This window comes from Cinclus cinclus, chromosome 20 (assembly GCF_963662255.1).
Source record: "Cinclus cinclus chromosome 20, bCinCin1.1, whole genome shotgun sequence".
NCBI classification, from domain to species: Eukaryota; Metazoa; Chordata; class Aves; order Passeriformes; family Cinclidae; genus Cinclus; species Cinclus cinclus.
In genome coordinates this window covers 12415379-12428160 of record NC_085065.1, presented here as the reverse complement: position 1 = coordinate 12428160, position 12782 = coordinate 12415379, and the positions used below count along the sequence as shown (strand labels likewise).

Sequence of the window (12782 nt, the reverse complement as noted above, 5' to 3'; positions counted from 1 at the left end):
ACGCTATTTATAAGGGCTGACTGGAGAACCATACCTATGTCTTTGTAAAGTTGTATATGCTGCTCATTTGGATGGGTTATCTTGATGGTCACTTGTGCCTGGGAGAGGGCTAAGGGTGGTGTTGACGTTTTGTATATTAATTAGATTTCTGTGTTCCCCTTGCAGTGTGCCTTGTCATTGTTTCTCTGATGAAGAGGTTGTAACCTAAGGCTTAAGTACAGAGAATTTCACCCAGCATCTGATATTTGCAGACTTCCACAGCATTTTCAGCTTGCTTGGGATTCCCCAGGTAGTGCAAGGCATTGTGTTGTGAGGTGGAGAGAGATCTGGCTTTGCTGCAAAGGCCTCTCTTCCAGTGAGTGAAATGTTTGATCGCATTTCACAGAGTATCAGAAGCATTTGGAGCAGAAAAGGCAGAGAACACAAGACAAGCACCAACATATTTCTCTTCTAATCATTTGGGAACACAGCCACCACAGCACAGAGAATCCCCTTTGATGGTAGTGGGAGGAGGGCAAGGGAGGGATGGATGATGCACGACTGAGGCTGGAGAGGAGACGTTCCTTGGGTGGGAGCACGTGGGCGGCTGGAGCAGAGCTTCACCCTGCGGCTCAGTGCAGGGCATGGGGAGACCTGCACAGGGAGCAGAGCTGCACATCCCTGCTGCACGAGGCCCTGGGACCATCTGTGTGCCTGCACTCGTGTGTGTGGTTACATAGCATGTCAGCCACAGAGCATTTGGGCCTGATCTGTGGAAAATTCCCTGTACTTTCAAGACAGACCCTGCCAGGTTAGAACAGTGGTGCTGCTTGTTAGATCCCTTGTTTAGGGTAAGTAGACCCAAAAAATGAACCAAACTGTAGCCCTTCGGTTCTTTCTCTTGGACTTCAGGAGAACTTTCGCAGGACCACACACAGACCACCAAAATCAGCTGTCCTATTGTGCATGGGATTAACATAGACTGAAGAAAAACTAAAGAGGAAACAGTGGGTGCTCCCAGTGAAACTGAAAAACAGGAAAACATCAGTGGAGTTTCCCTATGACCAGTTTGAACATTCCTGATATCCTTTATGTTTTAATTACTTGGGTATAAAAGTAGAATTGTCCTAATTACGTATGTCATCTGTTCTCTGCTGTGCAGAAGCCAGTGACAAAAGGGCAAGACTGGAAGAATTCAGTGCCATGTGTTTCTATTCTGTGATATTTTGATTAGATAAGGTTCTTTATTTCTGAGGGAAAAGTGGCCATGGTCTGTCTGTTGCACCGCTCCACCGGTGTGATTCTGGGGACCTTTGCCCTCTGCCAGCACTGACTCTGGTGCTGTGGGCTCTCTGCTTCCCATGGGAAAGCAGAAGCTGAGCAGCTGGACCAGCTCTGATGGGGAATGTCCTCAGGTGGGCCATGGAGTGTCCCTGTGTATTCTGCTGGTCCCAGGGCAAATGGAAAGTGATGCCAGAAAGTGTCACAGTGCATAAAGTGACCCACTGCAAATGAAACCTGGAAAACTGCTAGAGGTGAAGGACTAACAGAGTCAGGGAGGACAACATTTCAGGATAGGAACCTGTTCACCTGGAGTTCCTCAGCTCTCCTGCTGCATTTCCCGGTTATTGTGATGTTAATTGTGCAACTTTCACCCCAAATGAATGCGGGCTTTTGTACTTTTAGCACCAGAGGCCTTTCAAAGAAAAATGGAGGGGACTTGAGATGAATGAAAGAGACACTGAGGTTACAATTTGGTGGCAAAACTGAAGGTAGGCATATTTTATCATTACAGCCAAAAGTCTGTACTGTTCTCATGTGAGCCATTCCAGCACTTAAGTTTTTCTGCTTCCATACTGGGATGAGTACTGCAGGTGAGGAGTCAGCAATGCTGCTGTGAGGTAAGGAATGAATTTTTCTGCTATGTTGTGGTAAAAACATTTACCCATTCCCCTTCTGAAATTACATCAGAAATTGTGTTTGGGGCTTTTAAAGATATAATTAAGAGACTTCTGGGTAGACATGAGATCTGGGGGGCACTGTTTACCAGGAATGGCTCAGTGTGAAAGTTTTTGATCTCACAGGAGGGAGAGTTTGACACTACTTATTGAAATCTGTGTTCCAAAACAGAGCTAAGAATATCAAAGCAATTTCTTTAAACAATTGTATTCAGTTATTGCATTCAGAGATACAAGAAAAAGTGATTTCCACATAAAGTAAATGAGAAACAGGGAGGAGTTTAAGGAAATGTTGAGGACAGGTGCTGTCAACCTTCACAGCCACAAGCTGTCACAAAGCACAGCAGGTAAATGTATCACTGCTCCAGATCAACTGCAGCAAAGTGAGTCAGCTTTTATTCAGCCTCTGGCCTAAATCCCTTATTTTTAAAGGTTTGTGCTGCCTTTGGGCTTGTGCACCCACTCAGGGGCTTTTGGGTCTGCAGGACTGAGCTCTTGTTCCTGCAGCATGGCTGGATCACAGCCCTCTGCCAGAGCCAGACACCTCCCCTCAGTGTGGGGGGTTGTGTGGGGAACAGCAGCATTCCAGTGACCCCAGAATTTCTAGAAGAAAAGCAGAAGGATAATCAAGAGCCTTTGATGGAGCTTGTAGCTTCAGTGTTAAATAACACCCGCTCCAAACAGCTGAGTGGGGGCAGGACTCATTCCAGAACTATTAATAAAGCCCCTATTTATACTCCAGGTTCCTGTGAGCGGTGCAGCAGAAAGCTACAGCTGCGGAGCTAAAATGGAATAAATGTCAGCCTCCAGGGAAAAGTACCATCCCGTGGGAAAGGAGACAGCCAAAGGACAGCACAGGGGTAGGTTTCAGACCTGAGGAAGCAGAGAGCGAGCGGCGGCACCCTGAGCTTACAGCCAGTGGGCAGAGCCAGTCAGTCACCTCCCTGCAGCCGCAGGTCCGTGCAGAGAGCTGCCAGAGATGCAGCGTCAGAGGCAGCTCCCACTGATGCCAGCAGAGACCAGCGGGATCTGAGCTGCCACTCCACTGAGCTGGGACCAGGTGGGACTCAGGGCAAAGCTGCAAGAGCCAGAAACAACGTTTGAAGAGGCTTTGAGTGCATTGTCTGCTGGACTGGAAAGATAATGGAGAGCACGGGAGGGCCGTATCTGAACACAGCTGCGCTGACTTCCCCTGTAGGAATAGCTCGATTGCTGCAGATGACCTTCGGATGTACCACATTCAGCCTGGTTGCCCACCAAGGTGGGTTCAGTGCTGCGTACGGCACCTTCTGCATGTTTGTCTGGACCTTCTGCTTTGCCATCACTGTGTTCATCATCACGTGTGAGTTCACACACCTGCACAGCTGCCTGAGCCTCTCCTGGGGAAACTTCACCGCTGCCTTTGCCATGCTTGCCACACTCATGTCCATCACGGCTGCAGTGATCTACCCGCTCTACTTCGTCCAGGTGGGCTGTTACCCCATCGGCTGTGAGGTGAGAGATTTCCGCATCGCAGCCAGCGTCTTCGCAGGCCTCCTGTTTGTCACGTATGCCACTGAGGTGTTCTTAACCAGGGCAAAACCAGGACAAGTCACCAGCTACATGGCCACTATCTCTGGGCTCCTGAAAATTGTTCAGGCCTTTGTGGCCTGCATCATCTTTGGGGCACTGGTGAACGACAGCCAATATGGTAAATATGTGGCGACGCAGTGGTGTGTGGCTGTCTACAGCTTTTGCTTTGTGGTGACAGTGGTGGTAGTGGCCTTCAGTGTCACAGGTAAGACTGCATTGCTCTGGTTCCCTTTTGAGCGTTCTGTGGTCATCTACACCTTTGGGGCTGTGCTGCTCTACACGAGTGCTGCGGTCATCTGGCCAGTGTTCTGCTTTGACAGCAAGTACGGCTCCCCGCGACGCCCTGGCCTCTGCACCAAGGGCAAGTGCCCCTGGGACAGCCAGCTGGTGATTGCCATCTTCACCTATGTCAACCTGCTGCTCTATGTCTTGGACCTGGCGTACTCCCAGCGCATCCGCTTTGTCTCACACCTCTGAATTGTGGGTCGGCCTCTGTGGGGGCATCTCAGTGCTGAGAACCACTGCAGGTGCAGAGGGATGGGGCGAGGGGCAGAGAGGTGCTGGGCAGGCACGCACACAGCCAAACTTCAAGGTGAGGACTGACTACACTAACTAATTAATGACTTGGAGCAGGTGGGCTGCAGCTGATGCAAAGCACAGCCCAACTCCTCCATGGTTTGGCCTCACCTGCCTGGTGCCAGCATGAAGGAGTGACACAGCTCCATGTGCATCTGCAGACAGCAGGAATGCTTGTAACCACAGCAGCGGGGCAGTAGCCTACCAGGTTACTGAGCCAAATATTAGGAAAGACACCAAGGATTTTGAAACTGTTAACCAATGCTTAATGGTAACCATGTGACTACTCAGAAAGTGGAAAAGTTAAAAGCTGCATGAAGGAACACCAGTTCAGGAGATGAAAATCAATCCCTTGGAGTCTGGGTTAGTTTGGACTGTGTTGTGATACGTGGAATGCCTGCAAGTGTGGGCAGTTCCAGTCTGGTGTTTCTGAGAAGACCATCATAGCCATCACAATATTTTGAAGGTTGCCAGTCTTTTCCCTTCCTCTCCTTCACTGTCTAGTACAGAAAAGGGAAAGGAACATCCTTGCGTGCACACCTTGGAGGAGGCCTATTTAATTTAATATTCCTATCTAGCAAAAACTGAGCCACTACAGAAATGAAAATCTGTAAAGTTGTGGCTCTACTGCTGAGAATCAGGTTGCAGAGAAGAGCCAAACTGCAAAGTGACTGTGTGGGACCTGCCATCCTCACCTGAGCATCACAGGAAATACCTTGGCATGTGCTCTGTCTTGATGCATGGGCCACCATTTCTTTACACTGGGGTCAAGAGTATTTTTTTTCTGGAGGCTTGAAGATAAATTCTGGGGGCATGGGAAAGGGGAGACAGAGACTAATTCATCTCACAGTGCTGCACAAGAGACCAAATGAGGCAGGGAGGGGGCATGGACGGGACAGGACATGACAGAACTTGCACACAGTACCCTAGAGCAGCTCAGGCACTGGATTCCTGAGCACTCTGTATCACTGAGTAGCCAAATTTCTCAGACCAAGCCCTGACAAAACACCCACTTTAATGTTCCACAATTCTCAGCTCAGATTTCAGGCCCCATAGGAATCCTCATTTGTTCCAGGGAGAAGCCAGACTGTCCAAGTGCAGCATATGCAGACCTGAGTGCTTTGATTAAAATCTACGGTAGCTGCCTGTCAGAAGCAAGATTTATTTTTTAACCAAAACAAAATAAAGCTGAATGGCAGATGTATGCTTACATCTCCTGAGATCTGTGTGCTGTCACCCTCCTCTCCACACTTTCATTGCAGCAGACATGGCCCTTTCTGCATGCAAGCAGAGCTCACTTTATTTTGATGTGCAAAGCCTGAACACAGACCCAAAATAGAACGGACACAACACAGCAAGACCTCTGAGTGGATTCTTTGCAGCAGAATGACTCAGGAATAAGGAAGGAAACTTACTTTTCATCAGTGCTTTCTGTGGGGTTTGAAAAGCAAAGGAAAAAAATTCTGAGCAAGGACCAGCCCTTAGCAGTGGGGAGCATTAGCGAGGAAATTGGACAAGAATCAGGATCCAGCACGAAGGAACAGCCTTTCAAGGGGGTTTTCTCTTCTGTGAGTCCCAGAGAAGAGCAGGAAATCTGGAAGATGTGGTCCAAGAGCAGGTTGGTAGGGCAAGACCCAAACAGAAATCCACTTATGTTGGAGGACCCAATTTACAAGAGCCACGGCATACAAAGGGACCTTGAGCATTTATGATGTATTTCTGTTAAACCCATCAATATGGACAAATTAAGCTGTGTCACACTTGAAAATTACTTATTTTTTGTTATTACAGATCACTGAAAACCAAACAGGTGCCTGCAAAGGACCATGGCTTTTGTTATAAAATTCAATCCAGACAGCCCAGGAATATTGTTTGAGGAAAGCCCCATCCTGCAGGCTCTGATGTGGCTCTGGGACGCTGGGGAAGGGGGGGGGGGGGGGGGGGGTCAGCAGAGGCAAGAGCCCACAGGCAGGAGGGTGCTTGTCCCCAGGGATGACACTAGCAGTCCTCTGGCAGAGGCAGCTGTTGGAAAGCTCCTTGGCTGATAGCGTGTGGCTGAGCCAGGCACTGCTCAGCCCACTTCTTGCTGGGAAGGTTTTGCACCAAGTAGGAGCACGAGCAGAAATACGGTAAAATCTGGCAATGCCATGAGTTGATGCAACTTATACTGAGCCAGGGTCAAAGGGCTAGAGAGAAATTGGTACTTGGGAAACAATGAGAGCAAAATTGAGTGCCTTCACAATAAAGGGAAAGAGAATTAAATATGGAAATCATGATCCCACTGACTAGAGGAGTGGAAACACAAGTCATTGCCAAGAACAGTGTGTTCAGATTTAGCTTTCTCATCTGCCAGCCAAAGACTGAGCAAAAAATGTGAACATGGTCAAAATGGCAAAAAAAAATTTGTGTGGACAACAATCCTGTCTTTTAGGAGGAAAAGAAATAATAATAAAAAATCAAAACCTCATGCTTCAGTGGTTTAAACACTCCCCAACCACTTGAAACTATGAGATTGCCCAATCCAGGACAGAGAACATCTGATATCTGCTCAGCAGGATTTACCAACCAGCTCTGCCATGATTCACTTCACCAAACCCCCTTCATTTCCAGAGTGTATCTAACCCCTTAATTAATAGATGATGATCAAGTAGCTCACCATGAACCAGGTTTCCCCAGCTACCAACCACTCCCAACCTCTTTTGGTAAACTAATGCTAGGATTTATGTGTGTTCGTTAATTATGGACTTGTGACTGCAGGCAATCTGGACAGCACCCCGAGGATTCCAGCACGGATAGATTAAAATTCGAATTGTTACTGGGTTAGGTTTAGTTTGGTTTTTTACCTTCTTTTTTGGAAGCCCAGGGTTCAGTATACCCAAAAGAGCAGCGTTTAGGAATATTTATCAATAGGAAAAAACCCCTGAGGTTTATTTCTGTCAATAAAGAATTAAGAAAAAAAAAATGAAACCAAAGAGGTAAGTTGATACTTAGGAAAAAAAATCACTGCCTGCTGCTTGAGTTTTACAAGAACACGCCGGCCTGGTTTCTCCACAGCGCGGGCCGCAAGGCTTTGATGGCCACCCCGGTCCAGCCGCGCTGCGTGCGGGCCCCACGGGAACCGGGCGACGGAACTCCCTCCCCGTTCACGGGCAGGGAAATCCCTCGGGAAACCTGCGGGAGATTCCCAGAGCACGAGGCGCCGCCGCTCCGGGACAGGCGGCCGCTGGGCCGCTCTCCGCATCACCCGCAGGGTCGCGTATGGGCCCGCCGGGGGAGGCGGCATCGGGCACCTCTGGGTCCCGGGCCGGCCGAGGCGGAGAGGTGGCGGGGAGTGGGAGACCCGAGCAGAGCAAGCACTCGGGGACCCCGAATCCCTTCTAGCACCCGCCGCGCTCTGGCCCGGCGGAGTCCCGCTCTCCGCGGGGACAGTGACCAGGGACGGACGTCCCCAGGGACGGAGGGCGGCGCTGGCGCGACAGCTCCGGGAGCGGCCGCGGGCGCTGCCTGAAGGGCCCGGCCCGGCCCGGCCTGCGGGGCTCCGGCGCGAGCAGGGCGCCGCCTGGCGGATCGGGGCGGCGCGGCCGGCGGCCCCGCGGGCGGTGAATGATGCAACACCAGGCGCCGGTTGCGCCAATCGCTGGCGAGCGCTGCGCTGCTTGCTCCGCCCCCGCTCGCTGAGTGGCGGAGTGCCGGCGCTGCCCCGCCCCGCTGCTCGCCGATTGGCTGCGCGCCCGCGTCCCGCCGCGCGGCCTCTCTTCCGTGAGCGCGCGGCCACGTGGACGGCGGCAGGTCCGGGTCCGGCGGGGCCGCACCGCACCGGCCATGAGCGTGGGGTTCATCGGCGCGGGGCAGCTTGCCTTCGCCCTGGCCCGCGGTTTCACTGCGGCAGGTGGGCGCGGGGCAGGTCTCCTTCGCCCTGGCCGGGGGCTTCATGGGGGGCAGGTGGGCACGGGGCGGGAGGTGCCGATCCCTCGGGTTGACATGCGGCGTCGTTCGCAGGGATCCTAGCTGCGCACAAGATCACGGCGAGCTCCCCGGACACTGACCTGCCCACTGTGAGCGGGCTGCGGGTGAGTGCGGCCGGGTACCGGGACCGGGTGGGTGCGCTCCCAAAGGTTTCAAAGGTTTAATCCTCTCTGGCCCCGTCTTGATCTGCTGTCAGAGCTTATGTCCTGTCGCTGCCGTTGTTAGCTGGAGCAGATGCTACCAGATGGTCCCGGGCTGTCCCGGGCCTGAGCGGTCCCGTTTCTCCCCAAACCGGTGCAGAAAATGGGAGTGAACTTCACGGTGAGCAACAAAGACACGGTGAAGAGCAGCGATGTCCTCTTCCTGGCCGTGAAGCCGCCCATCATCCCCTTCATCCTAGAGGAGGTGGGCCCCGACATCGAGGCCCGGCACATCGTGGTCTCCTGCGCGGCCGGCGTCACCATCAGCTCCATCGAGAAGGTGAGAGGGGACCGGGCCGTGCAAAGCCGGCCATGAGCTGGTTCCACTGCCCTGACCCCGAGGAGCCGCTGCAAGGGACAGACGTTACTTGTGCTGCTCAGCGCTAAAGTCATGCTGCAGCAGACAACTTATTTTCGGTGACCTTTGCCTGTCTTCATCAGCAGATGCTATTAGAGATTTTATCCAGCTCTTCCCTCACATGAGGTGCTGTCAGATCACGTTTCTTTTAACAGCAGTGAGTCTTCTCCCCTGAATTTCTGCAGATTTATGTTAAGTGTCTGCAGGAGCTGTTTTGGAGATCTGTGGGTTGGTGTGGGAATTCGGATACTGTTTCCAACCTGGCTTTGCCCAGCTCCTGCTTTGCTGGTACTGACCAAGGCTTCACATTCATGTATGGGCTGCTGTGGCTCAAAGCAGGGCATTTGAGATACACAGGTCATTCTTCTTCTTCTGCTTGTGTTGTTCTTGCTGCTGGGGGGTCCTTCCCTGGACAGTCCATTGATGAAAAATATGCACTAAAGCTCATTTTTCTCCCTTCTTTTTTTCTTACTTTTTATCTTCAATGATTTTCTGCCCTAAGAAACTCTCTACCTTCTGCCCCACACCAAAAGTGATCAGGTGCATGACCAACACCCCTGTGATAGTCCGGGAAGGTGCTACAGTCTATGCCACTGGAACTCATGCGGATGTGGAAGATGGGAAGCTTTTGGAACAATTGATGGCCAGTGTGGGCTTCTGCACCGAGGTGGAAGAGGACCTCATCGATGCTGTAACGGGGCTCAGTGGCAGTGGCCCTGCGTATGTATGTGCTGTTTCCTCACCTAGTGGCAGTCTTAGGGAGAGCAGTTGGCTTTGACTACGATAAAGTCTGTGCAACTTCAGCTTGTCTTCCCCCCCCCCATCACCCACATTTGCAATGGGACATGTATTCCAGGTGTCCAGTTTGGGTCAGCAAAGAAAAGAAAACATTTTTACCAGTCAGATAAGTCAGAAGTCCATAGCCAGTGTCCACGTGTCCATCTCGTAAAACTTGGGCCTGTAGTTCGAATGATGCAGAAGCTGAATTTCTCCCATTCCCCCCACTCCTGAGCTGGAACTAGTGGGAGGGAAGCCTGGCCTGGCATCCCTGAAAGAAGAGGGGAGGCTTTTGTCAAGTCTTTAAGTGACAGGAGTCACAGAACAGTCCTGAATTCTCTCCTCCCTGAGACTTACCAGTCCTGGAGCAGAGTCTTTCAGTCACCTTCTTCCTCTCTCTGGTCTCAGGCATTCACTGCCCTGGATGCTCTGGCAGATGGAGGAGTAAAGATGGGCCTTCCCCGCAGGCTGGCAGTTCGGCTTGGAGCACAGGCTTTGCTGGTCAGTATTACCTCCTGCATAACAAATCTGAGTCTGTGCCTGCTCTGGGCAGAGGAATCTACACATGACAGTTTGAAATTATCTTGGTCCTCTCACAGAATCTACTTTAAGGAATGCACACAGGTTCCTGATGGGGGGCTCTAGATAGTGCCTGCAGTAATCTGCTGGCACTGGTGGTGGTGTGGGAGCTGGGGCCTGGGAAACTGCTTCTTTGCAGGCTTTGTCAGCTCTGAGAAGTGTTTTGGCAGCCTGCAGGAGCCCAGGTTTGCCTGTTGTGAGTGTTGGTGTTGCTCTGTGCAGTGGGGAACAGGAGTGTGTGACAATGGCTTCCTCAGTCAGAGCTCTGGCAGGTGTTTCCCTTGCTACAGGGTGCTGCCAAAATGCTGTTAGAATCTGAACAGCATCCCGGTCAGCTGAAGGACAATGTCTGCTCACCTGGGGGAGCCACTATCCATGCCTTGCACTTCCTGGAGAGTGGTGGCTTTCGCTCACTCCTCATCAATGCTGTGGAGGCTTCCTGTATCCGGACAAGGTGGGCACCTAGGAAGTCCTAAAGAGCTTCCAAGATTTGGCCCTCCCTCTCTCCATCTTCTTTTTACTATGTCTTCCTCTCCCACTACCCCATTGTAGGGAACTGCAGCATTTGGCAGACCAAGAGAAGATTTCCCCGGCAGCCATAAAGAAAACTTTGCTGGACAAGGTGAAGCTGGAGTCTCCTTCTTTGTCTGTGGCATCTGTTAGCAAAGTTAGTCTGTTCACCAACAAGAGCAAGAAGAACTGACCAGACTGCTGTATTCTGGCAGTGCTGAATGTCAATGTCCAGGTTGCAGCCAGCCAAAAAATACATTTTTGCAGTAGCCAGGAATGGCATGGCCAGGACCCTGGTTATTCTATACATCATGCACATGGGCAAAGTGGGGGGTGGAGGGTTTGTTGTGGGAAGAGGGGCTGAAGAGGGATGGGGAGGAGGGGTCCCTTGTGGTTGGTTGCATGAAGCGAGCAGTAGGAGTAACATCATGTTATAAGTGGTGAGCAATCACACGTGAATCCTCCACCTCTCTTCTACACTAATTTTTAATATTGTTGCTGTTATTAGTTGTTTTCTTCTCTCATTACTGTTTCCAGTAAATTGTTCTTACAGCAAACCATCTTCTTTACCTTTTATGCCTCCAGTTCTCCTTTTCAGCCTGTGACAGAGGGAGAGGGACAAGAGGGGAGTGAGCAAGCAGCATGTGTTTTTGAGTATTTCAGTGGGAACGCTAATACAGGGAATACCATTCCTAAGCCACACCCATTAGTGTTCTCTGTGTTCTTTTGTTCAAGGAAAAATGCTCACTCTGCATGTTGGTGTCCCCTGTACCAAGATTGTCCCACAGCTGCTGCAAGCCACAGTGCTGTAGTAGAGGGTCTTTAACCTGTAGTGGGGTTGGTGTGAGCTGTCCCTGGCACTGCTCTTTTCTTGGGCAGGGGTGATACTCTCATCAGAGCTTGTCAAAGAAATAATTTGTCCAGAAGCCTTGAGTACTTCCAGGACTCAAGCAGTGTTTGTGGTGTCTAATGCAGAATTTTTTTTAACAGGATTTTAAAAGGATGTTTCAGAATTTTTGGTTTCAAAGGTTTGCTCCTCCCTGGTTCCATCTTGCATCTGCTCTCAGAACTTATGTCCTGTTGCTTCTGTTTTTAGCTGGAGCAGATGCTACCACACAAACACCATGCTGCACAGTACATCAGGGGCTGGGCCCAAAATCACCTCTTGGAATGGGTCAAGTGCCTCTGCCTAATCTCCCACCACTTACAGGGAGACATATGGCATGAACATTGGATCGTGCTCCTTTTCTCTCCAGTGGCTGCCCCTTCTCTCTGCTCAGTCTGCCTTAGGGGACCATGACCTCTCAATGCCCCTCCTTTCCTGCTGGCCTTTCTTGGGCGGTTTGGCAGGTGGAGGCGTAGTGAGTTTTCAAATTTCCCGTTGTCTCTGAGGTGCTGGTGAAGGTAAAGTACTTTTAGTGTTAGGCTTTAGGCTGTCAGCAAGGTATGACCCCATAGGTGTGACAGATGGTTACTCCTCTTCCCTCTTTACATTAAAAAAAATGCTTCTCTGAGGAGAGCTGTGGCTAATCCCAGCTGTTTTGACTGGGGGTATCCCTTGCCACTGGCAGTGGCCACTAAGTCAGGAGCCCTTGGGTGTCATATATCCCTTCCTCTCCTGCTCAGGATCTGCAATACCTGTGCAGACAGGCCAAGCTTGAAGTCGGATGAAGTACTGGCTGTTGCAAAATGCAAAGGAGTGTTGTGGAAAGAGTTCCCACTTGGCTTAAAAAGTGGGATGCAGAATGAAGGGATGCCTGAGCTTGAGCCCCTCTGCAGGGAGATCTAGGAGTTGCCCCGGGTACTCCTATACAGACAGAGCTATAGATTAACTTCCTAGATGGTTACAGACCTATAACTGAGCTGGCCACCACAGCAGATGGAAACCCAGCCCATGAGGGGCTACAAGGGCTCTGCAAGGCTTGCGGTGACATCCTCTGTGCACAGAGCAGTGGTGCTGCTGCTGGATCCAAGCCCAGCGAAGCCCCTGCTGCTGTCCTACTCCTTAATCCCTGTGTGCCCACTTTCATTGCTGCACCTTCCACTTGCCTCTCGCCCTTCTCTGGTATGCTCATCTTCTCTTCCCTGCTTTGCTTGTAGCACGGCAGCAAACAGTGGGCACCGGCTGCGTGTCACAGACCCGGAGTTGTAGCAAAAGGGCTGGGAATGCAGCTGGAGCGAGTCCGGCGGGGCCTGGGAGAGCAGCGGCTGTGAGCAGAGCAGCGGCCCCGGCCCCAGCGCGGCAGGCAGGGCTTGTGCACACGGCCCCGTGCCACGGGCAGCGGCACGGCCAGCTCAGAGGGAGCG

At 51.5% G+C, this 12782-nt stretch overlaps 2 protein-coding genes across 4 annotated transcripts; both read left to right on the top strand.

Moving 5' to 3' along the window:
- The first annotated feature begins 3080 nt into the window (after positions 1-3080).
- Positions 3081-3986, top strand: MYADML2 (myeloid associated differentiation marker like 2). The gene has a single exon (XM_062506465.1). It carries the CDS (start codon positions 3081-3083, stop codon positions 3984-3986), a length of 906 nt encoding a protein of 301 aa, XP_062362449.1.
- A 3921-nt stretch (positions 3987-7907) lies between these two features.
- PYCR1 (pyrroline-5-carboxylate reductase 1) lies at positions 7908-10786 on the top strand. 3 transcript variants are annotated; one of them, XM_062506244.1, is made up of 7 exons: positions 7908-7974; positions 8085-8155; positions 8352-8531; positions 9112-9333; positions 9795-9887; positions 10256-10419; positions 10518-10786. In XM_062506244.1, exons 1-7 carry the CDS (start codon positions 7908-7910, stop codon positions 10666-10668), a joined length of 948 nt encoding a protein of 315 aa, XP_062362228.1. In that variant the 3' UTR covers positions 10669-10786. The 3 variants fall into 3 exon arrangements, with proteins under 3 accessions (XP_062362228.1, XP_062362230.1, XP_062362229.1); XM_062506246.1 differs by lacking the exon at positions 9112-9333; XM_062506245.1 differs by lacking the exon at positions 9795-9887.
- Positions 10787-12782: the final 1996 nt, after the last annotated feature.

What these genes read in the sequence shown, in the direction of transcription:
- MYADML2 (XM_062506465.1), top strand. Translation starts at nt 3,081, where the DNA reads ATGGAGAGCACGGGAGGGCCGTATCTGAACACAGCTGCGCTGACTTCC.
- PYCR1 (XM_062506244.1), top strand. Translation starts at nt 7,908, where the DNA reads ATGAGCGTGGGGTTCATCGGCGCGGGGCAGCTTGCCTTCGCCCTGGCC. An exon ending in CCACTGTGAGCGGGCTGCGG is followed by an intron (nt 8,156 to 8,351) that starts GTGAGTGCGGCC and finishes AAACCGGTGCAG; the next exon opens with AAAATGGGAGTGAACTTCAC. An exon ending in TTGGAGCACAGGCTTTGCTG is followed by an intron (nt 9,888 to 10,255) that starts GTCAGTATTACC and finishes CCCTTGCTACAG; the next exon opens with GGTGCTGCCAAAATGCTGTT.